Source organism: Grus americana, chromosome 14, assembly GCF_028858705.1.
Source record: "Grus americana isolate bGruAme1 chromosome 14, bGruAme1.mat, whole genome shotgun sequence".
Lineage (NCBI taxonomy): Eukaryota > Metazoa > Chordata > Aves > Gruiformes > Gruidae > Grus > Grus americana.
The window spans coordinates 2427780-2454452 of record NC_072865.1 but is presented as its reverse complement, the minus strand read 5'-3'; the positions used below and the strand labels follow the sequence as shown (position 1 = coordinate 2454452).

At 41.9% G+C, this 26673-nt stretch overlaps 1 protein-coding gene across 4 annotated transcripts in view; it reads right to left on the bottom strand.

Moving 5' to 3' along the window:
- Positions 1–26673, bottom strand: part of FNIP1 (folliculin interacting protein 1) — a 70212-nt gene that overhangs the window by 39282 nt on the left and 4257 nt on the right. For 2 of the 4 annotated variants that reach the window (XM_054841979.1, XM_054841981.1), the window contains exon 2: positions 61–187. In XM_054841979.1, coding sequence (XP_054697954.1) covers positions 61–187 — 127 coding nt within the window. Of the gene's footprint in view, positions 1–60; positions 188–7275; positions 9460–26673 lie in introns of those variants that run through there. The other 2 variants (XM_054841980.1, XM_054841983.1) reach the window with 2 other exon arrangements.

The window sequence follows — 26673 nt, the reverse complement described above, 5'->3', positions numbered from 1 at the left end:
ATCAATCTTGCCATTTTAAAAAATACAGACTACAACCATGTAAATTAGCAAAATACTCACCGACACTGAAACATCCTCTATTTTTCTTTTAGCACTGGAGTCAAATAAGACATTCCGTCCTCTTCTTTCACAGTCCTGATACACAATCAGTCGGATCTGACTTGGGTCAAACTCCGGCAAAGGCCAGCTTTAATTAAAAAATAAAAAAGCAGAAGGATCAATTACCACAACTCTTTATCACACTGTTCCTTCTACATGATCTGTATATGCAACTTTATTAAAGCACAAAGTCGAGCAAATGCGATACCATTTCATCAAACCCTTTGATCCTGTAGCCAGAACTATGCCTTTTGTTTTTTTCTTTCCCCTACACTTGCCAAATTACATTGGCATAAACAGCACCCATCCACTACAACCATATACAATGATATGCACAGCATTACTAGCTCTTGTGCTCTGTCTTGTGATATTTAATGTTCTCTTCAAGTTCCAGCTTTTTGAAATCAGTCATAGAAGAATTCAGCTTTTGTGTTTAAAGACACACACAGGAAAAAAAAAAAAAAAAAAAAAAAAAGAGTCCCTCACCATTGCAAGCACTAGCTTAAAACCATTCACAATTCAAAAGCAAAAAGAAAAAAAGGTATATATTCACACTGGCCTCTCCCTTAAGCAATGAATTTCTGCATTCAGCCTCGTGGGTTGGCAAAGCACTGAACTCCACAGCTGAAAAAATGCAAAGTACCTTTCCTACCCTTCTTCAGGTTTCACAACCACTGACGTAACACACATGTATAGAACTAACTGCGGTATTATGAACTACAACATTCATACTAATATTTGTGCTCTGATGCTGGGAAACAGAGTGCCATGTGTAGCTCGGTCCTAACTGTATACTCAGGTCCTCGCTACGTGTGGACTTAGCAACAATCTCCACTTAAGGCTCTGTGATTCAAGGCCATGCTGCTGGTGGGTCAGCAAACCACACGTGGCAAGTGGGTTTGCAGTTTGGGGACAAGGAAAAGAGTTTTCCTGAGCCTCTGCCTTCCCTCATGCCACTGGCTTAAGAGGAGCTCTGCAAAGGGAATGCTTGCAGGGCTCAGGCTTGAGTACCATTGCATAATCTTGCCTTTACGGTTGCTTTGTAGCCATCATCTTAAATTTCTGTTTTAAAAAGCCAGCCATCACTTTAAGGCCCAGCAAGCATTGTTGCCCATGGGCTTGGGAATCCATTTTCACTGATACCCTCTCAGTTCTTGGAAGATAGGAAACAAGATGCCTGCTCTATCCATGAAACCAACAGGAATCATCTTTCAGCTAGTTACAAGCCATTTCCTAGATCAAGTGAAATTCTGTCTTCCTTATCCTTGGCTTTTAGGCAAGCAGCGTTCGCACGAAACAGGGAGAAGTGGAACTTTCCAGCCATTAATGAAGGATACAGGCTCCCAGTTCACAAGGAGCTGTACATTTATTTCAGCAAAGACAACCATAAATGATAATATGGGTTAAAGTAAACCTGGCATGCTAGACTAAGACTATGGTCAGTTTTACTCTCCTCTGTCGTTCTAATTCACAGACCACAAGGTTTCCTTCTCCATGCCCATGCTTTAATGTGATCAGTATGCTAATGATGATTTGTAACCCAACAACTTCTATAACAGGTCACAGCAGAGAATCAATTTTATCACCAAAGCCATGGTTGCCTATCAGAAGTTTTTAAGACTGTCCAATGCATTTCACAGGCTTTACAACTAGTGTAGTCCTAGCGAGGTGAAAGGAAGCACCAAGACATACAGTTACAAGGTCTCTTGAGAGAGGAAATCCATTTCCTAATCTGCTCAGCCCCAGCATTTAGCAACAGGAGAGAAAAAACAGAAGCTGCAGAGAAGATACTGTGCAACAAATGTCAAAAGCAACTTATTACAAGAAAAAAGCTTGAGCAACTTCAAACTGAAATAACTTGATGTCTAGATTTGGGGGCAAGAGCCTTTGCACCCTCTCTGTTAGGGCACCTAAAGCCAAGCATTGTCCACAGAGGGACATGTCCACATGAAGAGCGGACTGCAAACCGAGCAAATTCTGTACAAAAATCCAAGCACAATACCAAACTCTGAGCAGAGCTGACATTTACTAGGGGCTCTGCTAAAGAGCCCCATCTTGCATTTCAGAAAATGTAAGAAAACAAAATCCGTACTATTTGATGCATATTTGGAGAGTGTTATCAGCTGAGAGTCTCAAAGGCACTACAGCTGGGACAATTACTTGTAAGAGCGTGACTTCAGCTAGAGGTGAGCAGGCAAGTGAGACTGCTGGATAAACTGGCTTCCTGGAGGAACTATCTCCTTATATTTAAGTGAAATCAGTGGAAGTCTGGAAACTCATTTTCTTTCCAGATAGGCCACTGTGATTCGTATAAAGAAACAGTATGTGACAATAACAAAAAATTGCTTGCCAAAAAGGTGCTATCACTTGCTCCACCCTTGCTACGCATTTGAATTTCCTTCACACTCAGACAAAAGCACATCTTCCATTACCTAGTACTTTTGATATTTGACTTTGAAATTACTGGCAAAGAAGGGCAGTAGCTGTTCCAGATCTTAGGAAAGTCTACTTATAAAAAGCTCCAAGAGCAGATTACACACTAAGAGGAGAGAAAGCTAAATATAAAACTCTTGCTGTATTCGGAAACATATTTGATCAAGGTAACAAGAGCTTGTTTACTTCTCAGCTTCTTCACATGACATTTTAACTTTCTCTAGACAAGCATTTAGTAGATATTATCCATCATAATTTGTGATAATTCCAAGTAAGCGTTATCTCTGTTACATAATAGAGTCCTTAAGCACATTTCAGCCTTGCAAAAACGTTCCCTGCAATAGTGGGCCACTTCCCAAACCAGAAGAAACTTTAAGAGAGCTGGGGGAAAGTTCACTTAGACAGAGAGTAAACAGAGGCAGACTGGCACCTCCGACACACCCCCCACACACACACCTCCCAACCAGGTGCGTTTTTCTGGAGGAAACGGAACATGGAGTAGCTTTGCTGCTGCTGTCAGCAGCTTTAAAATACCAGTAAGCTTGATAGCTGGGTAGATTATCCCCAGAAACGTACAAATTCCTGTGTGCAACACACAGATGTAACGGGGCAATACTCCAGCGCTGCTCTTCAGCCGGATGAAAACTGACCTAGATCTTCTGAATATAATTAGTTCTGTTTATAAATGGAAACTAACTTTGACATTTAACTGATGTTTTCTTGAGCTTCTTACAGGAAAACCAAGAGACGTAGAATCAAATGTTCTAGCAATGTTAATGAAAGGTGAGTCTCCATCTCCCACGCTGTTCTGGAAATGACGGTTCTCTTAATGAGGACTTTTTCCTGCATGACCTATCTGCCATTCTTTGAGCTTTCCTTGGAACTGATTATACTTCAAGAAAAACAAAAACAAACCCAGAACAAACAAACATTAAAGCCACCACCAAGAAAACCCCAACAATCTTTTCACCAGTGGAAGTGTTTGTGACTTTGCCACAAAGCTAATGCTGTGAGTTCACACGTCTAGCCAGAGAAAAAATAGTGACAAACAAATTATTTCTGAGTCAGTCACCAGTCCTGTGGACATCTTCATCACACAAATAGTAATTCCTCTAGAATGAGATGTTCAGAAATACCTATATGAATAGAAAGGAGTAGAAATCATTGATGTATAAGTGCTACATGGGCTATTTCAGAAACACGTCATGTAAAACCAGATCTCACACAATCACAGACTGGTTAAGGCTGGAAGGGACCTCTGGAGGTCATCTGGTCCAACCCTCCTGCACAGATGCTAATGCAAGTCCAAAGCACAAGAGGAAAGAAATTATTTGGGACAGAAAGGCAAACTTCCACAAGAATAATGATGAAATTATTAGAAAGTAATAATAATAAAATCAAGGCCTGAAAAATGATATTTTAATGCATGTTCATGCTTACACCCTACTACTGTTCAGCTCTTCTCGCTCTTTCACCCATTTTGTTTTCCTGCCTTTTTTACACTCAACCACCAGCAGTGTTATTTGTAGTTTACATTTACAGATCCATTACGTGCTTCCCGACATCTCTGCTGCGAGTTGCATGGTAATCCGGAACTCCAAATTCTCTCCAAGGATGGATTTTCTCACATATCTAATTCCTGGAGTTTATTACTGCCATAGACATTTCTCAGCAAGAGGCAACTGAATGGCTGTAAATCAGTATTATTACACTCTTTGCAAGTTTTAATAGATGAAACAACAGACACAGAAATCCCTTATTACCACCCCAGCAATTAAAATACAAGATTTTCCCCTGTAATTGAAAGCAAGTACATTCCTTCCTCCCTGTTTCCACTACAACATGAACAGCACTTCTTCACTACATTAAGGGTTGAGTTTAATACTGTTTTTCCTCCTGCCTGAGACTTTACTTTTAAAACAATTTCATACTAACACAGCTTAGGTAGTATACAATTGCTTTTTAATAATTAACAGAGATTTTTTAGAAGTCTTAAAGAAAAGCAACTGAAGCAAACTGATCAAGATATCAAGCAGGTAGGAATTGTAGAAGAGTTTGCTAAAAAGTAAAGTTGCTCAAAACCAGAATATGACTAATCATTGAAAAAGTTGAAACTATCAGTCAAACTATTGTTTTCCTACATCATGTTACCCATAGTTATAAAAACTGCCTGGTGATGAATCACTTCCAACTATTTTTAAATGCATCTACGCAAATGATATTTATAGTTTATGCTAGCTTATCTGTTCTGCGTGTTTTTCATGTTAGCACCTTTTTAAAAGGCTGACAGGAACTGCCAGGGCAGAGCAGACGGTAGGTCCACCTTGCCCTACGCCCTCCTTGCGGGGCTCTGCGTGGAAGGAAACATCTTGCTTTACTCCTGTTGAGATGAGCATCAGACCAGAGGCACAGGGATCCCCAGGGCTGATCTCCAACTCCGGCAGATGATCCCCTTCGTGCCCTATGGTGGTTACGGCGGTGCTTAGAGCCAGTCAACTTCTACACAAGCACTGGACAGAGACTGTCCCTGTCTTGAAGGGCTTACGTTATAAACATGAGACCGTTCCACTGGGTGCATTGAGATATTTCAGACGCAGATTATCTCCATGTTCCATGGAGAGGTACATTCGCATTGAAACACACTCACCTGTATGAATACAACCCAGGAGTATTTAGGATCTTGCGGTTGCTTTGTTGTAGGGAAGTGTGATCAGAAGCAGAAGGCAAATGGTCCTTGCCTAGTCCAGCCATCGTATCATACACCTCTCGCCCCTGACCAAGATGCTTTTTCTCATAAGGGATCCCCTTCTCCTGCCCAATTTCCTCTGTGTATTTCTGTTATCTGTTACTGGACTTTTTTCTTTTGGCTTTGAGAAGATGCAACGAAAGTTGAGTATACAGGACACAAGGGGAGGGTATTCTATGTATTTTAATACCTTCTTACTGGAATTCAATAATTTGCTTATTATTTGACCATTATTGTACAAAGACAGCTGTCTAGGCCTTTCTGAAAGACCACGACTAATTTGGAAGCAATGAAAACAGCCATGTATGGCAAGTTAACGATCCCTCCAGCTTTGGAAGACCATCCATTAGCTTTTTTTAAAGCAGCATGGGCAGGTTATTTTATTTATTTATTTTTTTTAATAGTAACACCTGAAACGCAAAAGAACTTTATCAGGAGTCACATGCTAAGGACGATCCAGACTGCACTGCCAATTTGCAAAGCTGGCATTTTCAGCGACAGATTCCATTTAAATGCTGGTGACGTAACACGACCATAAGGCTGTGAGGAGGAAGAAGATCCCTAAACTAGAAACCACGGGGCCTATACTTAGAAAAAAATTTTGCAAGATAATTGTCTTTACAAGAGTTGAGGTCACTTCAGGGTTGTGTGACTGTTGTGGTGAATGCCTGCTGATTCTGCAGAGAAAACCGGCGTTTGTGACTTGACCAAGGCCACGGAGGGAGCCCGTGACGCTCGATTGCGAAGGAGTTTACCCAGCACTCTGGGTGATGCTGCCCTCGATCGCTTTGACCTCAGTTGGGTTTTTGCAGAAGTCAACAGACCTGTCCTCTAGGTAGCTTGGAAGAACTGACAGACGATGGATCATCTCAGGGACAACCACTCACCAAGGGTGACTGCTTACAGCAGTTACATTTTTAAGGTTTATCGCAAGGAAATGATGTTTCTTTAAAAAAAAAAAAAATCCAAGCCACCCCCTTTTCACTTCTTGAAAGAGGGCAACATGTCCACAGGCACTGCAGCACCGCAGAGGTCAGCTCCATGCTACATCTATAAATCTGTCTCATTCATTTACCAGCTTAGCAATCCTCACCTTGAATAGCTGCACTGCTTGAGCTCCAGGAAACTTCTGCTGCTTATACTAAGCGCATATTGTACACTAGGCACATATTCAGTCAGCCAGATATTTCACACTCAGTATAATAAACTTGGACCTTAACTTCAATTGGCTTCCAAGGACCTTGGCGCTCTCCAATTCGTTAACTGTATATGAAGCTGACTTTAGTTTGTTTTCATTTTTTTCTCCCTTCTACCAAGTCACTTGGCTCTCATTAAGGTACCTAATTTATACTCTAAAGTCCAATACATGAGCCAGGTACCTTTCCGCAAGCAAAAAGACTTAATATATACAGGTTAGGTGCAGTCTAGTCAACACATTAATCATAATCTGGAGTGCGATATTGAAAATAAGTAGGTTGGAAGGTTTTGTTAAAGATGCGTAGTGTGTTGAGTAACTTTGCAATTTACACAGCTTCAGAATTTACAAGAAGTATTAGTACTCTCATAAAATATTTTTGGGACTACTTCACATATGTCCTTTCAAAAAGTACCTGTTCAGCTTTTAGCTGATTTAAGCACATACATGCATGCAAACATATGCACATACACACACAGAAGCTCTGTGCTCTTCTGAAATACTTGTTTTAATAAAAATCACACCTAAACAGGACACAGTTCCTTTCAGTTAAATTAACTAGCACTGAACATGATGTTTTACATTATTCAAGTAGACTGCACTTCCCGTTGCAAAATTACAACAGACAGAACCAATTCAGGGGGAAAAGATAAATTTGTGCCATTTAGCATACAATTATAAGAATCATAAAAAAAAATCTCTAATAGCTTCATGTTTCTGGAAAAGAAATACTTTCATCACGATGAAAATATTAAGCTTTCAAATAATTAAAATAATCTCAAGAACTGTGCAGTGACCGTACCTGGGAAGCATCTTTGTCCACCGAGCAGTTCCACTTTTCAAAATCCCTATAAACTCCTGTTGTGCCTGGCTGCCAACTCAGGTTAATAATAGCAATGAGCCATATTCATCCAAAACCACAAGACTGTCAGGTGACATATCAAGAGGTCTGAATTTAACTCAAACAAAAGACTCTCCATGCTGCAATGCAAAAGGCTTAATCCTAGCAACAGGATCACAAAAACCACCTTAAAGAAAGCAGTTCGCTGAAGCGCAATATAGGCGTTTGCACCAGGCTGCCTTTGCACTGCCCTGGAGTTTCATAACCCAAATCCTGCCCCTCCATTCTGTTGCACAGCCCAGGATTTCTGCTCAAGTAAATAGCGCCCGTCTTCCCCCGCTCCTTTGTCTCTTCCAGTGTATTGCTGCAGAGGAGATCAATCTAATTCATCAGGAAGCTAAGTGCTGCTTTGGCAGCCACCGGAGCGTACATGTCAGTCCCATCTATCCTCCTCTAGCAAACGCGATCGGAGTTGAGTCTCATGACCCAAGTCCCCTGGCAACTGTGGCTGCCGTCCTGCACCTCCACAAGCCGCGACCGTCGGGAATTCAGCCTGCTCGGACAAGAAGGGGCGGGGGGGGGTCGGGCAAAGCAACACGGCCTCCTTCCAGACTGCACCCCCAGCCTTCACATTCCTGGAAGCGACGGGATGCTTGTGCTGGAGCCCGGGAGAGCGGAGGCAGAGGGGTGGAAAAGGCAACGCTGACAGCCATCATGTGACCCAGCTGTCAGCGCGTGCCACCTGGAGCCGCCATCCGCCGCCACCAATCCCAGTGCCGCCGCCGACCCCTGCGCACGATTTCACCATTAAAATAAAGGCCTTTAAATCTTTAACTATACGGGGTCTTGTTTGCATGCGTGCTGGGATGGGGGAAAAGGTGCCTGCAGCTCTCGACGCTTGCTGCCTGCCTTTGCATCGCTGGTTCCAGTTCTTCAGCATGTTTGCAGGCTAAGTAAAACCAGCTCTGTTCCATGTATCACAGCAGCACCCACTCCCCCTCCCCATCAGCTCCTATAAGAACAAAGAAAGCACTGTATGCCCTGTAAGGGCTCATTAATATTACAAGTGAAGCATCAGGAACATGCAAGACGACTGGATAGCAATATATGGGGGGGGGGGAAGATGTGGTGAAATAATGCCCACAAAGAAATCACGACCAACCTGATAGCTGTAAACAAGGTTTCATGATTGCTCTTGTGGTAACCCAGGCCATGCTAGGAAGGCTGCCCGGTACATCACAAAAGCAGAGAGCTTGCTATTTAAAGAACTTTTTTTCTCTAAATTGTGGGGGAGGAGCAAGAGAGATAGACAGGGAAGTGAAGAGGGAACCAGGCATCCAAAAAAGCAATGCACATTAAAAGCCATAACAGGCATGTGTGGGACCAATCATTCATACTATTAATTTTGTATTATCTTTGGGCAAAGATCAAGAAATATACAAAGGCAGGAGACTAGAGCATCACAGCTCCTACTTCAACTTTTTTCAGCATCTGAAAACCTACGGGTTTTGCCAATATTTCAAATGCAAAGGCAGCAAAAATCCATTTATCGTAAGGATCGCCTGTTCCACTGCATCCGACAACCCAAAGTTCAGAGCTATCGATGATTCCCCTATATCACAGAGGGGGTGAGCTGATGCAGTTGTTCATGGGCTCTGGTCCCAAGACCCAACAATCCCAACAGCCCAGATGATGTTTTGCTGTCCAGGATGAATTCCATCGGAGAACACTGAGCTCCCTATTCTGCTGCACATCTCCTGGATTAAGTTCAGGGAGAAATCCATCTATTGACACAACAGCAGTTTTGCTGCTGACTTATAGGAAAGTCATATTTTTATGTTTAGTACTGGGCAAGTGTTTTGACACAAACGCAGTAAACTAAGAGACAGATACTTACTTGGTTCCAAATCTAAAACGATTATCTTTTGTGACCATGAATGTTTTATAGACAATTTCTCATTTAGAAATGAAGAGTAGAGGTCCTGGCCCCACAAAGACATACATTACAGACCTGGCTTTTCATATGCAACTAGTACCAGGGAATTCAATGGAATTGCTCATGTGAGCAAAATTGGGCATGTGCTGTTTACAGGACCCATGCCTTAAAACCAAATCGTGCTTTTAAAACTTAAAATGCCAAGCTTTGGGAGTTGTAAGCAGTAACATTTGACCTCTGCTACGTTCTTGATCCAGTGAAAGGAATGTGCTGTGCACAGTAACTTTCTTTACCTGTGTGGCATTGCATCACTCTCTAAAGGTTACTGATGTCAAAAGTGACCTTTTTTTCTTAGACATGCAATGGTGAGAAGTTCAGTGCAATGTATTATGTAAACATTTATTTACAGGAGTAACATCTAAGGTTTCCATTTTACCTCAGGGTAATCTGATGCGTATTACAGACAAGTGCTTTGAAAGTGGACCCAGCCTCCATCCAACAACTGACCAGGAAAAATACTGGAAGGAATTTCTCTTCAAATAGAGACAGACTCAAAGCGCACAGAGAGTAAATAGTACTTCAGCCAGATCAGTGAATATTTATTGCCTGAGGAAGGACTTCAGATACTCAATGTTGGTTCAAACACACTGTCACCATTCCCACATCCACGAAGATACTCAGGCCTCTAAGATTAACCATGCACCATCCTTTTCTCTAGGTGCATATCCAGGCACGGTGAACATCCTATTTACTGATCTGGAACACAGGAGGTAAGTTTTCAAAAACAACACCTCATTCTAAATTTCTGAGGACAGTGAGTCACACCAGTATGTACCTATGGTATTTTAAACCTGGGTCCAAGCCCGCACTTGAATCCAAACCTCCTGGTTGACAAGTGCAGATGCAAAGCCATGCTCAGACAAGGCTCAGGCTACACAGGGATGGGGGAACACAAGGCAGGCGCGCAGAACCATAACCCACCCTGCTCGACTGACAGCAGCTTGCAATGCGGAGGGGCACAGCACAGCCCTCAGCCAGTCCTCCCCACTGCTTGGCTGCACTGCTTCTACGACGGAAAAAAAGAAATAAAACCTAAAATGGGCACCTGGTTAGTAAAAAAAAAAAAAAAAAAAAAGCTGTAATTACAAGTTTGATTGTATTCCAGATACAGTAACTTGTTTTCACCTATGCTGTGGGGTTATAGGGTTTGCAATGGACCTACAGCATCTATCATTGAAAGGTATCTCCAGAAAGGCAGTTTGGTTGGGGTTTTTTTTCAAGTCCAAAAAAAGTCTCTCATTTACCACCTAGGCAGTATTTGGCTTTGGCAGGGAATGTGATACTCTCCATCTCTTTGAAAGGGTGCAGGCTTTTTTTTTTTCCTTTGAGGAGTGTGCATAAATTTGAATTTGGAAAACAAAGCTGCTTTTTTTTTTTTTTCTGAAGCTATATAATATTAAGTTTTCAGTTCAAAAATTAAAGTGATCAAAATCTCCTGCCTTAGCACATGACCTTCCAGAGAGATCCTGGGAGGGCACTTCGGTATCCACGCACATCCACCCCACTGCAGGCGGGAAAGATGTGGGTGATGGTGTCCAGCTGCATTGAACAGCCGAGAGGATGAAGCACATCCCACCCAAGGGGTTCTGGCAGACCCCAATGCCAGACTGGGGCTGTGGCTCGTTCTTAAACATACATAAGCCAAAAAAACCCCCTCAAAACAAAAGAGCACCGAAAGGAGTTACTGTCTTCATTTTATCCAAAGGCATTTCTGAAAACATTCAGAGTTACTGCAAAGACTCTTTTGCACCTTTTGGGTAGAAATTATCTGATTTTAAACCAAGCAGACAACAGTTTGCTCCAACCACAAGCTCCAACCAAAAGTAATGAAATAATTCATTTTTGTTTTCCACTGCCTTAACGAGCTTTTTTAGTCTTCCTCCTGAAAGGTTTCCCTCACACATGTTGCAAACGCACACAACGAAGAGCCAGTAAGCAAGCCAAGAAATGTTTATTGCTCAGTAATGCACAGAGGTAGGAGCTGGAAGCCACGCTAGACAAAAAGAGAAGAAACCAATTAGGATTTTATCTGAAATCTGACTAGAAATACTTGGATACTATTTCTCTACAAAATATTCACCTTAGTAAGCTTACCACTGATCTCGACTTTTTTTTAAAAAATGTCCTTTCTGTACATTTTTGTATTCCCCCACCAAAAAAAAAAAATCCACTGAATTCCTCACTGCTGAAGAAGAGTGGACAGTATTAAAGCCTAAACCCTCTGTGTACAACGAGAGCACATACACATACCTGCACGCACCATAGATATGCGCGCACAAACACAAGCCTAGCCAAAGGTCAGCAAGAGCCAAAACGATGAGAAAGATCACTGCAAGCAGTCTGCATGTTTTTCAAAACCTAGGCCCCATTTTCTTTAAAGGAAAGCAGATTTTTAAATGCTGGAAAAGGTGCTTTTCATATGCAATACAAAAAAAAAAAAAAAGAAAAGAAAAAAGAAGGAAAAAAGAAGAAATATCAACAGAGAACCAAAGTTTATAAACTCTCCATACGCAGGATTCTCACTAGCAGCAAGAGGTCTCATGACTGGAATAAACTGTCTCTACAGGCAGTGTAAAGGAGCATCAGCATAAATACGGATCTGCCTGGGAGCATTCCTGGAGGGTGCGACATGGAACATTATCTTTCTTTTAAGAACGTGGATGCTGAGACCTCAGCAGATTGACTGTCCCTTCACTGTTGTAATTTTTCAAGTCATGATAAAAGATGCTTAAAATAAAAATAACTATCAAAGTAAAAATCTGATGCACGGTTAAGCTACTGGAACATTGGTGTTTGTTTTGTATCACATTTCCAATCGCAATCTACTATAAATAACACACCGAACAAACCTCCATAATACCAACTGGTACTGCAAGACAACAGAGCATTTTCCCCCTGCCAAACAGTTATTTTATTGTGCACCCTCGAGTGTGCAGAGCAGAATAATCTTTTGCTGTAGCTATGAAAAATAAAGTGTAAACAGTTCAGTATTATCTGTGTTTAATGAAAAGTTGGGAAGAAAAAAAACTTCCAATACAAATTGCTTTTGATGCACATACACACTTGTTGGAAATAAAGCACTTTCTGAAGTCACACAGAATTATCTAGTGTAGCAAAGGAGGGTTGTGAAGTCTTTTTCTCCTCCATGTTGTGTAATCCTGGAGATATCTATATAGGTTCTTCAACCCTTAAATCCACACATAAAACTAACCTCTGTTTTCCATCCCCTCTTCAAAGTGTGAATGACAAGATGACACTCAGTGACATGCAGCATCTATCTTTGCCTGATACATGAGTTTCCAGTAGACAATAAAGCAAAATTCGCCTGTGAAAACCAATATCTATGTTACATCTGAGCTACCACTGTTGAGAATTACTAATATGATATTAAAAAGTGACTGTTTCACAGTGCTAGACAGAACAAAAACAAGCTCACAGGCTTAGATGTATCAACTATAAAGTTTATTGCTTAGGTAACTTAATGGTGAATCGCTGCTTTTTATTTTAGGGATTATGGATGTGAATAGATGATACAATGAAGAGAAAAGAAGATACATTAGAGTCGAGGTTGACTGCAAGAACTCTGCTGCCACGAAAATGAAGACATCTTAGAGGGATCACTATAGCTCCATTAGCACTATCAATTCTAATATTAATAATAAACCCTTCAATGACTCCTGATGTAATAAAAGTATGTTGGTTGAGGAATCCTGACATTTTCATTTTTTAATAGACAAACATTGAATTCCCTGTATTTATCTTCAGCTTAAAGAGTCTTTAAGGCTTTTTTCCCCTCATACTCTTCCCAGCAACTGTAAGGACTATGGCAGTTTTCTTCTTTTTACACAAGTGAAAACTGAGAATCTCAATACGTTACTTCAGGAGATATTAAAAAAAAAAAAAGCTGCAAGGTGCGTAAACAAATTGCTAGTGTACTCTAGCTAAGCCTGACATGCCATGTGATTTCTGCACTAAGGAAACAAAGCATTTTTTAAAATGAGATAGCTATATCAAGAAATAAATAACTTTTTAAAGGCTAAAAAACTAGGATGTAAACAGCTGCATTTTTTTATGTCACGCTTTTTAACCCGTGAGCTGTGCAGCAGGGCCTGGGCGATGCTGTGCCCGGGGTCCCAGAGGGCAGTTGGTCTTTCCCCCAGGCTGAGCTCAGCCCCGCAGCCCACCAGCCGCGCAGCAGGCAGGCCAGGATGACCCCTGGTGGATATCGTCCGCCTGGAAATACTGCACCATGGAGCACCCAAAGCACTGCCCGTGCCAGCCCACCACGACAAGAAAATCCCCTGCTATAGACCCAGGCGTCTGCTGCACAGGCCAGCGCGTCCCACGTGCTACCTGGGAGCCCACCACCCTGCCAGGGTGGAGGTAGCCATCTGCTTACGCTGGTTAAAACATCCTGTAATACTCGTTTCGTGAGTTTTATAAGAGGAAAAAATATTGCCTTGGTGGTGAAAGTCATACAGCACGAGCAGGCGGCATGGGGATTTGAGCATTCCTTGGCTGTAGGCCACCTCCATGTAATTGATTAAGGTGGCTGCACTTGTGACTGAGTGATAATTGAGAGCCCAATAAATCTCCACACAAGTATTTGCCACTCAGACATGGAAAGCAATTGTTATGGACCCTTCGTAACACGTGGCGAGCGAAAGAATTACAACCAATATTAAAAATACGAAGAATCCCCCCAGACCGCTCAGAACTTCCTTGTGCAACAGTCACATTTTCAGGAGTGAAATTACAACACAATTACCAAGAGTGTCAAATGCACAAGGACTACAACTACAAGCTTTCAGCTAAGTCATCCCCAGCACAAACTCAAATCATTCCAATTTCTAAAGATTTTGTCCAGTACTTCCAAGTCTTCTCTTTCCCCTACCCCAGGTCTCATTTATCTGCACAGACAACATTGCTTTAGCTGAGGTTTACGTGATCTTTTTTCCCTTGGGGGGTAAAAATAAAAAGCAAAGCTGCAGCTGTTCAGGGTTCCTTGGAGAAGGAGGAAGACAGATGTAAGTAGTTAATTCTCCACAGATTCACAATGATCAGTGCCTGAGCAGCATTTTACTCTGTCCCTCATGTGATTGTTTAATTAGGTGTTGATTCACTCAGTCATGAGACACAAGGAAACAGGGCTGCAAGCCCTAACGTCAAAGAAAAAGTAATGCCTGTTCTGCCAGTTTCTGTATTAGCAAAGCACAAAGGGGACATCCAGTTCTGAGAAGCAAAACTCATGTTTCCTTGCCCATAAGCCAAACCATCAAATCACTTCAACCTTTCCATATTTTAAAAAAAAAAAAATCTCAACTATTTCAGAGCAAGATGCTTGTGAACTCCCCGATTATTCTCCACCGTAAGAGCTGAGGCCAGCTTGAGCATTTGCAGTGCGAGCTCCCAGGCTGAGCTCTGCAAGCCCTGCGAGCAGGGTGTGCCTTCCCATCTGGTAATCCAGGTCCAAACTGCTTCAGAACATTGTGCTTTCTTCTGGGGTTTGTTTGTTTGTATGCTTTTGAAAAAAAGAATACAAGCTATTTTGCTATGGCTTTATTCCTGGTTGTTAACTGAATTTCTTAGCCTTCTTGTTACCAAAAAGCTTTTCTGTTACAGGGTCCAGTTGCCATAGCAACAAGGCTTTTAAAAATATCAAAGAAATTTTCAGCACATGGTAAACCAATTTCACAAACTGTGTATATTTGTAATAGGAAAAGCTGGCGGACAATTATTTGTATGTACTCAGTTCAACCCAGGTTTGACGTAGGGATAATCCCAAAATGCTGCTTTCAGTCTAAAGCCTGGTGTTGTAAAGGACTACGGTGAACTTCAGCTTGCTGTGTTACCAGGTCATTTATAAAGACACTCCCATAAAATTAATGTATGATGATAGTTTTTCCAACAAAGGCTACATTTAAGACCAGTGTGTCACTAAAATGCATTAAATGCCAATAACCGAAGAACACTACCTTAAATCTCTGATTTGTAACATTTCAAACATTGTGTGTTTGTACTCTTACCCTCATTTGTGTAGATCTTACTCCAAAAAAATTAGACTCTGGATCAGCAACTTATTTAAAACACATGCCTAATACTAAGCACATGAGCTGTTTCATCCGGAGCAATGAAACTACTTAGATACTTAAAGTAAAGCACATGGCTTAAGCAGAGTGCTGACTCAGTCTTATTCCCCCCCTCAGATTTCACCAAAACCCCATCTCAGTTACACAGGAACAACTGCAAACTAAAGACAGAGGATGATTGTATAAACAAGTATAACAAATTAATATCTATGGAATGAAATCCCAGTCTGGCCCATCTGTACGTGATGCTCATTTATACCGATATCCCATGAGTGCTAATGATAGATACTCTCCATGAATCAACAACTGTCTGACACTGCTGTGTTTGTCACTTGTGGTTTAAGCATCCTCCAACACCTTCACAAGTCTGATGTGATGCTCGGCCCACTCCTGCAACCTTTCTGCACACAGTGGTTACTTGCTTCCCGTGACAGCTCTGCGCCTGGGCGCCTTTAACCCCCTTAGTTCACCCTCATAACTACTAACCAGGAAGTTCACTGCATTTCAAGACTACTGCCAGGCTCTGAACCAGCAGCAATTAGGAACACTTTCATAGATCTGCCAAATAACATTAATGAATATCTAGGTGGACTGCCTCTATCCTACAGCTGCTTTTCAGGAGGTGAAGACTTCTCTAACTCGGCTTCAACCCGTGGACTGAACATCCCTCCCTTACTGGCTCTACAAGTTGAACGGGCCCCTACTTAATTTGCGGAAGGGATGAGATCTTGATTTGCGTAGATATTGCAAGAGCCCCAAAACTACTTTGAGGAGCCCAGACTGCTCAATTCTCCAAGGCAAGAGTCATGCTGCTCAATTGTTTTCCAAATTAAGCATGCAAAGGTGACCTGAAACTATTTCAGGTAGATCTATATAGAGCAGACACTAAAGGCATTGCTTAACTTTCATATAACTCAAAGACACGAGGACAAATAAAAATCAGATGCTTGAGCAAGCCACATGGCCATATAACTTAATATCTGCAAAAAAATCCAGACTGCCAGAATAATAGAACAGCCTGACACCTAACAAACAAATGCACTAAAACTGTGAGGTCCTGAATACTTTGGTTCCCCAAAACACAAGGGCACTTAAATACACTTTTAGCTGTCAGCCAGCTAGCTGTCCCTCTGGTTTTAAAGGAGCTGCTCAGCCTTTAAACCAAGCTTAACAAAGTGCTCTACTGGGTTTGCAATAGAGTGCTTTGCTCACTGCCATACTGAACTGTGTGCTCTCACGTTTTCTGCTGTCCCCTTTGGTTTTCTAAGGCTCACTACAGGTTCAGAGTCTTGGGTTTCTAAGAATGGTAGGAATGGAAAATACAGTGTAGGACTGGCCATTGCCCTGTGGCGATTAAACAAAATAAGCTTTTCAACACAATTATCCATCTAGAGGGATTTTCCACTGCAGAACAGCTGAACTGGTCAAGTTTTACTGAAAACTCCACAAGCTCTGAGCATCTGTTGAAAACAGCCCCTGTGTGTCCACATAGCTTTTCTTCCTGTTAAAGTCTTGGTCCGCGATAAAGAAATTGCAGGTTCAGCTCAGCGTGCCCTCCCTGGATATCAGCACTGAAACTCACTCCAAACACACACCTTCCTTATCGCAGGATTGAGCTGGAACACACACTCCAAACCAGCTCTGCCTCACAGCTCACAGAATCAACAGAAACACTTGATAAAACCTACATTGTTCCACTGGAAGAGGTTGTACTTAATCAAGAGAGAGATAGATAGATTTAGTGTATATTCAATAAATCCCTTTTCGCTGGTGGTAATGGATTTGATGAGAATGTAGTTCCAGACACTCCCAGCCAACGCAGCTTGCCAACAGATGTGGCTGGGGCAACACCTGCCTGGTTTCCTAGAGGGACTCTGCTGAGGTTGCAGCAGAACGAGCCATTTCCCAACTAGCTCTGATCAGCTCAGCATCAGCTCTTGCCTCTTCTGTGGTTCATGTACTGCAGTCTAACATGAACATAGAAAAAAAACACAAACATTTATTGCTTCCTCTCATTCCTATGGAGTGGCAGACTCAGCTTTTTTCTCATTCAAAAGTATTTTCTCCCTATTCAGTCCGTCCACACGAGCATCTGTAAGATGTGGGAATCCAAAGCAGCCTAGTGCTGCGGGTATCCTGCTGTGAACCAGTAATAGCACCACATGAAGCTATTTATTCTGCTGCATCAACAGGAAAGAAGGCTCACGTGCTGGACAGCAATAGCTGTCAATGCCACCAGGACATTTTGGACTGGGTTGTTTTGCTGGATTTTTTTTTTTTTTGAAAGGAGCTGTTGGCAAAGTAATCACTCACTTGGCTCTTTGTTTCCCTTTCCCCTTCTCATGCTAGCACATGTTATTTCAAGTGACACAGCAGTAACCCCAAACAGGATGCACCCTACTGCTTGTGGCAGGAGGAGGAGGGGACGGTGCAGCACCCAGGGGAAACCTTCAGAAAGGAGAGGCAGCACTGTAGGTCTCAGACAGGACAAAACTAAGAAAAGAAAAATGGAAGGGAAAGCACGCTGGGCTTTAACTCTTCCTCCCTCTGTGTGCGTGCTTATGTGTAAACACTAGTTTCCAAAGCAGAGCACCAAACAATAGAGACAGTGATGATGAGGAAGAACACTACAAGGCTCAGGGAATACCAAGCAGAAAGAATCCAGTAAAACGTATGCATTAAATCACGGCAGCACCATCCAACTACTTCCAACTACACTTGCACACATATCTTTGTATCTTTCTGAACACAGAGCAACTCTAAAATGCTACCACTTTATACTCATTACACTCACTTCACACCCAGCATTTCCAGCCTGGCTTTTAATTTTTGTACTTAGCAGCTGTCCTTGTTCACGCTATACCTTCCAAATAGAAGCCCACTGTACCCCTCTGCTTTACTGCCGCTATGGAGAAGGTGGAGCCAGACCACCCACCAGCCCTGGCCCCTTCTCTCTACTAAGATACATGAGCTGTGGTCTCCAGCTGCTCCCAGGGCTGCAAGCACTGCACTGATAATCACAGGGAACAATCTCTTCTTGTGGGCAAGAAAAGGTGAAAGAAAATAAAAGAACATAATTTTCAAAAGTCATGCCATCTCTTCTGTTGCTCCTACCTTAGCTTATATTTATACAGCATCTATTACCCCCCTAAATCCTAACACAAAAATCTTAGAACTATAGTTCTGATCTAAGAAGCAAACGCATCTGCCCAGCATTACATTAAAATAATGTAGGCTTGCCTGCACAGTGTATGCATATACTGAGTTTATCTCACTGCTGGAGAAAACACAAAAGACCTCACTACAAAGACAATGGTCAAGCACTCTGCTGAACAAGGTAGGTAGGCTTTTGCTTCATGGTCTTCTGATTACTGTAAGTTTATAGAGGCCCACATACACTCAGAGCCATGACAGCAAATGAAGGCAGCTGGGTATGTTTTGAGCGTGTGTCTGTATACATATATATGTATAGGAGACAGATCTGAGAGTAGGGTCTTTCTTGCTCTTAGGATCTCTTTTCTTCAGCATAAATATCCTTTAGCAAAGCTCAAGGCTGTGGCACTGAAAGCCTTCAAACAAACCCCACTGCACCATGCTGAGGATGCTCAGCACTTTATAGGACTGGGCTTTTCTGTATTTGCCTTCATTTCTGAGTTTCTCTTATTTTAAATTGTATATAGAAACAATCTCTTGTCAAACTCCCTGTTCCCTGTATGTTTTGTCTTCCTCTGTTTTCTCTAAAGATGAGAACAATTGCCATTAGTAAATTTTACTTTATCTTGCATGGTTTTTTCTCCAGTGTGGGTCTGGACTGATGTCCTGGGCATAATTTAGCTGACTTGTCCTGCTGGCTACTAACAGAAAAGACCAGCCTTTAAATGAATGCATACCAAATCCAGGTGGGGAAAAACCCAAAACCCAAACAAACAAAATCAAACCCAAACCAAACAAAAAAATCTAAATACCCAATGTCTTATCTTCTGACCCCAACATGAAAAAAAGTCTTACACAACACACAAACACAAGCTATCTAGCAGTTCTGAGAGCACTCTTCAATTGAAAAAGAAAATCCGATGACACATTTTAAAAGATACACTTTCAGACTAACTAAAATAATTCATTTGAAGATAAATGCACAAAAGATAGTATGAAAAAACCGCTAAAATATAATTTAAATTAAATCAGTCTTATACCAAAGTAGTATTTTTGCTTATCTGAAAAACAAGGTTTGATAAACATTTCTGTTTATATAAAGATACAATTCTGTTACAGTCTCATAAGCATTTTTTTAAAATGCTATACTTTTTTAATTATGTCTGTTTTGGTTAAAAAAAAAAAAGGTCATTAGTTCATGATTAGCATCTCTTGTATGACTAGAAAATACACGTAGTTAAGAAACCAACATGCTCATTTTCACAGCTTCTTAGCCCTCCATGCTGTCAGTAGAACAATTTCCTTTTCTACTAAGTAAGTAGAGTAATTTCCAGTAACTCACAGCAGCTAAAATATGCTTAAGTACTGAAAAAAACCAACCACCTTTTTCTGTCTGACTATTTAAGCTGTATGTCAGAGTTTGGGCTGCCTTTAAATAGAAACACAGTTAGCACTGTAAGCCAATTCACTGTCCTAACATTTGAGGCATTTCTTTAACTCTGTCTTAGGGGGTAATACTGTTATTTTTCCTGTAGAAACAAGAAAATTCTGGCAGACTTCTTCCGTAACAGCTTCTCAGATGTTCAGATAATGTCATTCAACTAGAACAAGCTTCTGAGAAGGAGAGCGCACTCACCCCATGTTTTGCAGACTCTGTTCCCTGCACACACAACCACACACAGCTTATCTGCACATATTTTTCATTAACACCTGAACTAACACTGTTTTTCCACCAATTTCTGGTATCAAGTTGCATGCAAAGGAGTAAACAAACCACTCAGCCAACTCCCCAAATGGCAAGAACATTTTCTAGGTAGCTCTTGGAGCAGGGGGAGGCAAAAAAAACCCTGACAAGACACTCATTCCTGTTTGATAGTTCATTTCTCAGCTAACTGCTCGCACGTGCTTCCTTCTCACTGTCCTCTTTCATAATTACCCCCAAACATGGCAAATTAAGTGCTGAGTCCACAATCTTTGGAGGCCTGATTTTTCCTTGGGATAAAGCTGTGCAAGGAATGCACACGAGGCAAGAGAAATGTGGGTATGTAGTAGATGGTGTATATTTTGGTACTAGCTAGAAAGGAGAATAATTCAGCAGAGATTTTGATATTCTGGTATTCACAGTGGTCCAGGACTGGCCTTTCTTGTGGTCACACTACAGCTGTTCCCAGAGCAAACTATGAAACCACATGTCTACTGTCTTCTTCCAATATGCCCATACTCTGGCTGAGACCCATGTCTCTTCTGACATGCCCGCTGGAAAGAGCAACACGAGGAGGTGTAGCCAACTCAGAGCTTCATGGATACTAATGGACAAGAGGCACCCAACAGCATGTGCAGGATTTTCACTGAAGTTACAGAAACTCCACTCGCTCAGACTTCTGTTCTTGGCAGTCTCCACCACACACAACTGAAGTCAATCAGTTCAGAAATTACTAAGAGGGGAGTGCGAGACCAAGCGCAGCACTGCGCGAGCCACCATTTCCACAGGTGCCGAGGCTAAAATCAAAAACAGAGAAAGCATATAGCAAAGCAACTGCTCCTGTGGGCAACGCTCAAACAAACAGTATACCTTCTCTCTCCTAAAGCGGAAAATGACACAGGAACTGGGATGAAGATACTGCTCTGTCTTAAATAGGCACAATGCCAGGACCTAAAGTCAGGGCTGAACTGAGCTCAAAGTTTCTTCATTTATCAACTAAAACAGATGGCAGAGAACTGTAGTTTGGCTCCTGTTTCTTTCCAGTTATATATCACACAAACTGAAAGGGTAGATGGTTTGTGGTACTATTAGAAGTTTTATGTTTTGTTGACATTTTGGCTGGAGCAAGGGAAAGACATTTGAAGACACTGCTAATAAGGCACATGCAGATCTGGAGGAGTATCAAATACCATGAACATGCAGGGCATGAACAGTATCTATATTAAAGGAAATACAATTGTTTCTGTGATATATTTTACTCATTTTAGGCCAAAATCACTGCTGACGATGTTGTGGAATCATCCTGGAGAAACAGAGCAGGATCAGCGGTGTGTGACCATTGCCACGCTTCAAGATCGGTGCTTTCAGCAAAGCCTGCCTCCCAGGTCCGATCCCAGGGTGTTGTTGGGTTGTTCACTTGTTCAGGCTGACGTGGACAGGGGGTGTCTACAGCCAAGCTTGTTGGTACTAAGTGACACTGGCATCACTGCAAAGAGTCCTCACCTGTACAAAATGGGGATTCTTTCAAGGCCAGAGTTTCAAAGACAGATAATACATAAAAGCTGGAGGATACCCAGATTATCACCCCAAAAGCAGCAGGCAAGACCGTTTAAAACAAAGAGCTTTTACATGCAAACTGCTTAAGTCCAAAAGTTTAATCACTTGGTAAGCGCTATGAAATTACTTTTTCAGAAAAGACAGAAAACTTTGTACAGACACATTGTACTCGTGAATGCATGCTATATGCAAACACTGTTAATATTCTATATGCCATCTGTGTAGTATTTTGTGCTGCAATTCACATGTTTGAACAAGTTTCTCTGCAGTGTATTATATTCTGAATAATAGTATCTACAGAAGCTATCGGTTTCAGAAAAGAAAAAGGTCGTACTTCTTACGCAAATGTGCAGAATTACCTTAATTAAAAACTTCAGTTGAGCACCAAGCAACAGCACAACACATTGTTGTAGAAATAAATAAATCCTTTTTGATACAAAGGCTACATAATAACTGTTCACACTTCTATGGAGCAGAACACATTTGGGCATGTATTTTTAGAAATAAGTGATTAATCCTGCAGAGAGAACTGCCCCTTTTGAATGTAATCGTTATGGTCACATTCCTTAGGCACAGCAGAATCGTATGTGTATTTTGTGCAAATGAGTTTTTTTCAAAGGAATATTTCCCATATATGAATTCTGTCACTACTCAGTGTGAGGTGGAGTAGCTGGCACATTAGCAAGTTATTTACAGATGACTAAAATTACTTCCTGTTTTTAATGGGCATAACTTTTTTTTTCCCCCTCCAGCAGATATTTTATAGAATAAGGTTCTCTATCTACACCACAAACTCAAATTTGTCCTCAGAGACAAATTTTGCTCTCAACCGATTCTGGAAGCCCGGCACAATCATGCTGTGGATTTGCTGGTGCAACTGAGCTCTGCATTTTTCCTAACCTTACTCACGAACATGTGATCTTGCAGACATTCTGCTCCAGATGTAGCAATAGGAGGGAACACAGCCTCTGAGCATGAAACCACCGTGTGCGTTACTTTCCACTCGTAAAACACGCTTCTAAAGTGGTCACCTCCAGCATTCAGCCAAAATTACAACACAAGTTCCAAGCTCCAAGTCACACTGGTCCAGTTTATTCCAGAACAGAAGCCTGAATTCATCCAAGCTGTCACCATGAGCGTACACTAACTCAGAAGCCTACACAGAGCAAAGGATAAAGCCCTTTGAAAACACAAGAGGACAATCCATCAGTCAACCAGAGCAGCTGATCATCCCAAGAGAGCAAGGTTTACAACAAGAGACATGTAAACACACCTTCAGTCACCAGAAAACAAATGGTGGAATCATTTTGGAAAAGAAGGAAGACCTCACAGCGGACACACAGGTACATACACCCCATGCTCTTGGCACATCTTCATACCCCTATGACCTCAACTGGAGAAGGAGGGGGGAAAAGTGTTACAACACTTGCCAGTGTAACTCAAGTGTAAAGAAGCATTTTTACTCTAGTATATCTATGCATACATTTTTAGACACACGGACACCATGGCAAGAAGTTACATACTCTTTCTCCCACAACGGAGATGATGGGCCAGCTCACCCTGTCCCCACAGAGCAAGCACAGGAGCAGGGGCTGTCTCAGCCCTGTTGGGTCAAACCCAGAGGGAAGAAGACAGTGGACATCCATGCCTTCCAGAGGGAGAAGTGCCACAGTCGCTTGTCTGGCATGTACCATTGGAAAACCAAGGAAAAAAATCAAAATCAAAGGATTCACCTCATCAGCTGGCAAGATCCAAACTAGTACCACGGCCCAAAGGTCTAATCAGCGGAGATCCCAGTGGTAAAAAGGCACCACATGATTCACTCACTACAGCCACTCCTCAAAAAAATTTCTAACTTAGAGGAAGAAGTTTAAAAGCTGGAAGGGGAACCAAGAAAGCAACCGTTCCAAGAGCAGCTTAGAGAGGCAAGAGACCGCAGGCCATCCTCAGACAACCCGTGCCATCCCAAGGGGAGGAAGCGATGTTGCAGGCTGGGAGGAAGCCAAGTGCGCGCTGATGGCACCAACCTCGTGATGTCCACTAAGGGCAGCGCAACCTCGTGATGTCAAGTTCTCAAGTCACCGCAAGATCCCAACCGCCACGGGAGACACCAGTATGAAAGGCAATAAGGGTGACCCCTAACCTGTGTGTTAGCTCATTTTTTACCTTTACGTCCTTTGGTGAAAAAAAAAGAAAGAAAGAAGAGAAAACCGAGCAGAGGGTTTTTCCTTTCCGTTCCACTCTGTGTTCCCTGTTCCACAGGCAACAGGAAGAAGCTGAAGCAAAGCCCCAACCTGAGGGCTAGGGAGGGTATGCTCCCACCAGGGCAGAGGAAAATTTTCCACAGCACAAAGTCAGGTAGGCACAAGCACCCCAACAATTTTCAAAGTGTTCAGTCATTCTCTGCGTTCGCATGCACCTAGCACGATGGAGTACTGATCCCAGTTAACTCCTCTGGATCTGTCCGTAATATGAGTAAATAACAATCACTGGCTGGACCACCAACCCTCTGATTTGCAGCCCCTTCAGGCAGTGTACAGACCCAGCTTGCAGCACTGCCTTATTCAGAGCTAGCATATAATTTTCAAGGACATGCTGGATCTTTTAGTAGCAATGCATGCCCACCTGGAGAAGCACTTGGAGACCTACAGAGTGGTATCAAGGAGGACTTGGAGAGTGGCCCCTTCAGCAGAAATTGTCAAAACTCTCTCCATGCTCCAGAGGTGCTTACTGGAACCTATTAATTTGTATGTTTCTGCTTCCAAGATAAAAGTTGACTTAAAGCACTAGAAGGTACATGAAAGCTCAGATGACAGGAAACGCAAAACAGAATTTGGCAAAAAGAAGTACTTTAGAAAACAGCAATATATTTCAAAGCACAGGCCAAAGTCATCATAGCGATAGAGAAAACTGTCCATAAATCAAAGTGAAATATTTATTAAAACTTGCTACACTCAAGCTAATGAATACAACCAATAAGCCAAAAACTCTTCCAGAGATATTACAGAAGAGATGGATTTTTTAATAAAAAACCAAAACTTAAGGGACATTAAAGGGCAGAAATGAGCTTAATAAATATACAAGAACATTTAGGATGTTTAAGAATTTGAATAGTCTTAAAAAATTATGGGACAAAAGCTTTTTCAATACCTCAGATAACTGGAAACGATGAAAAGCTGGAGCTATTATAAAATGAAATCCAGCTAAAGCTCTTTTTGAAGATAGACTCTGAGGTGGTGAAATTCCAGGAGGTTTACAACTACTGGTGAAAGACTTGTAGAATACCAGCAGTGAACAAGTATCAAAATACAGTATTTCATTAGTAGCAGGTTTTGGTGAGTCTGGCTTGATGCATTGACAGCACTGTTGAGGAAGAGCTTTAAAAAGCCTTGTGTGGTGCCATTAGGATAATGAATTTGCCAGCTGTATTGCTCACAAGGACTGACACAGCCTGGTAAGAGATTTGCTTCCTTGGACTCAGGCAGGCTGTACACAAAGTTATCTGCTGTTGATAGAAAAGCCTTTAATTGGGTGGAGTGGGATACCTGCTGTACTATGGAAGGTTAATTCACTAACAATTTTGGCAGTGGTTTTATCAGTTCAATTGTTTGATGATACTAGTGTCCAGACACCTCTGGCTCTGAACTCCTTCAGCATCTCACGAAGCCACACCTTAAAAATGGAAAGCAACATGGCAGCCTGTGGTGGTTACCCCTGCTCCAAGCACAGGAGGAACAAACACAAAGCAGTCCCTGTAACAATACCACATCATTTACGTCACCATTGCTAGCCACCTTCAGAAATAATGCAAAAACTTACCATGAAGTTTTGTGGGTAAAACTTTGACTGGAAAATGAATGTAAAGACAACTTTCATGTTCCTCCTTCACCTTACTCAAGCCTCCACGTTAAAAAGTCCCCAGCTACATGTCATTAGATGTCTCCGAGCCTTTTTGCAGTTTATTTCGAGAAATTAGCTCCTGGTTCAAGAAGCAACTGTGCCTTTTTAAGACAGCATATAGCATTTTTACTGTGCAAGAACAATAGGTCTGCAGAGGAACTGGCTCGCGAAGCATCTTTGTATCATGCTACCCCATTCCAACTCTAGATTTATTGCAATTCCCTTGATGAACCCCGCTGCCAAAAGTTATGTGAAAGGAAACAAATCTCAGGGTAGCATTTAAAGTCACTGCCACAGAGAATAGAAAGAGTCTGGGCTGATGGAGGATACTTGCCTAGACAGATTTCAGGAAGTACTACTTTGCAGTCAGCCTTAGGCCTTGCATATCTCAGGAACTTGGCAAAGTATTCTCTCAGTAAAGAAGGAACACATATTACAGAAAGACCCCCAAGGAAGCACGTTTCCAGGATGACTGAAAACTGCCTTCTCCATAAGAAAAGAACATGTAAAGTTATTTATTCCTGTACCTCAGAAACACCCAGATAACCAAAGCAAACCCCTAAAGGAAGAAAGTGCCCAAAGATACTCCATGTCATTGGTAAGACTCGAAACTGGAAGGGGTTCTTTCAAGCTTGAACAATTACCACACAGCTGTACCTCTACAACAGGTGCTTTAACTAGAGCAAAACAGAGTTTGCAAACATTGGTGGAATGCCCCTCAGGGTAAGATGGTTCTCTAGAACTCCCTAGATTTTTTAAAAAAAAAAAAAAAAAAAAAGGACACTGAAACTTTTATTGAGCTGCAAAAAGAACTCCTAATTAGTAATCTCTCTATCCCCCAGCTGGGTGGGAAGGATGTCTAGCGATACAAGGGAACAAGTATTTGAACTTTGTACATAAGATGGAAAGAAACACTAAGTTTCCCTCCTACATACAAACCCAAGATGTACCAGTCCTATAAT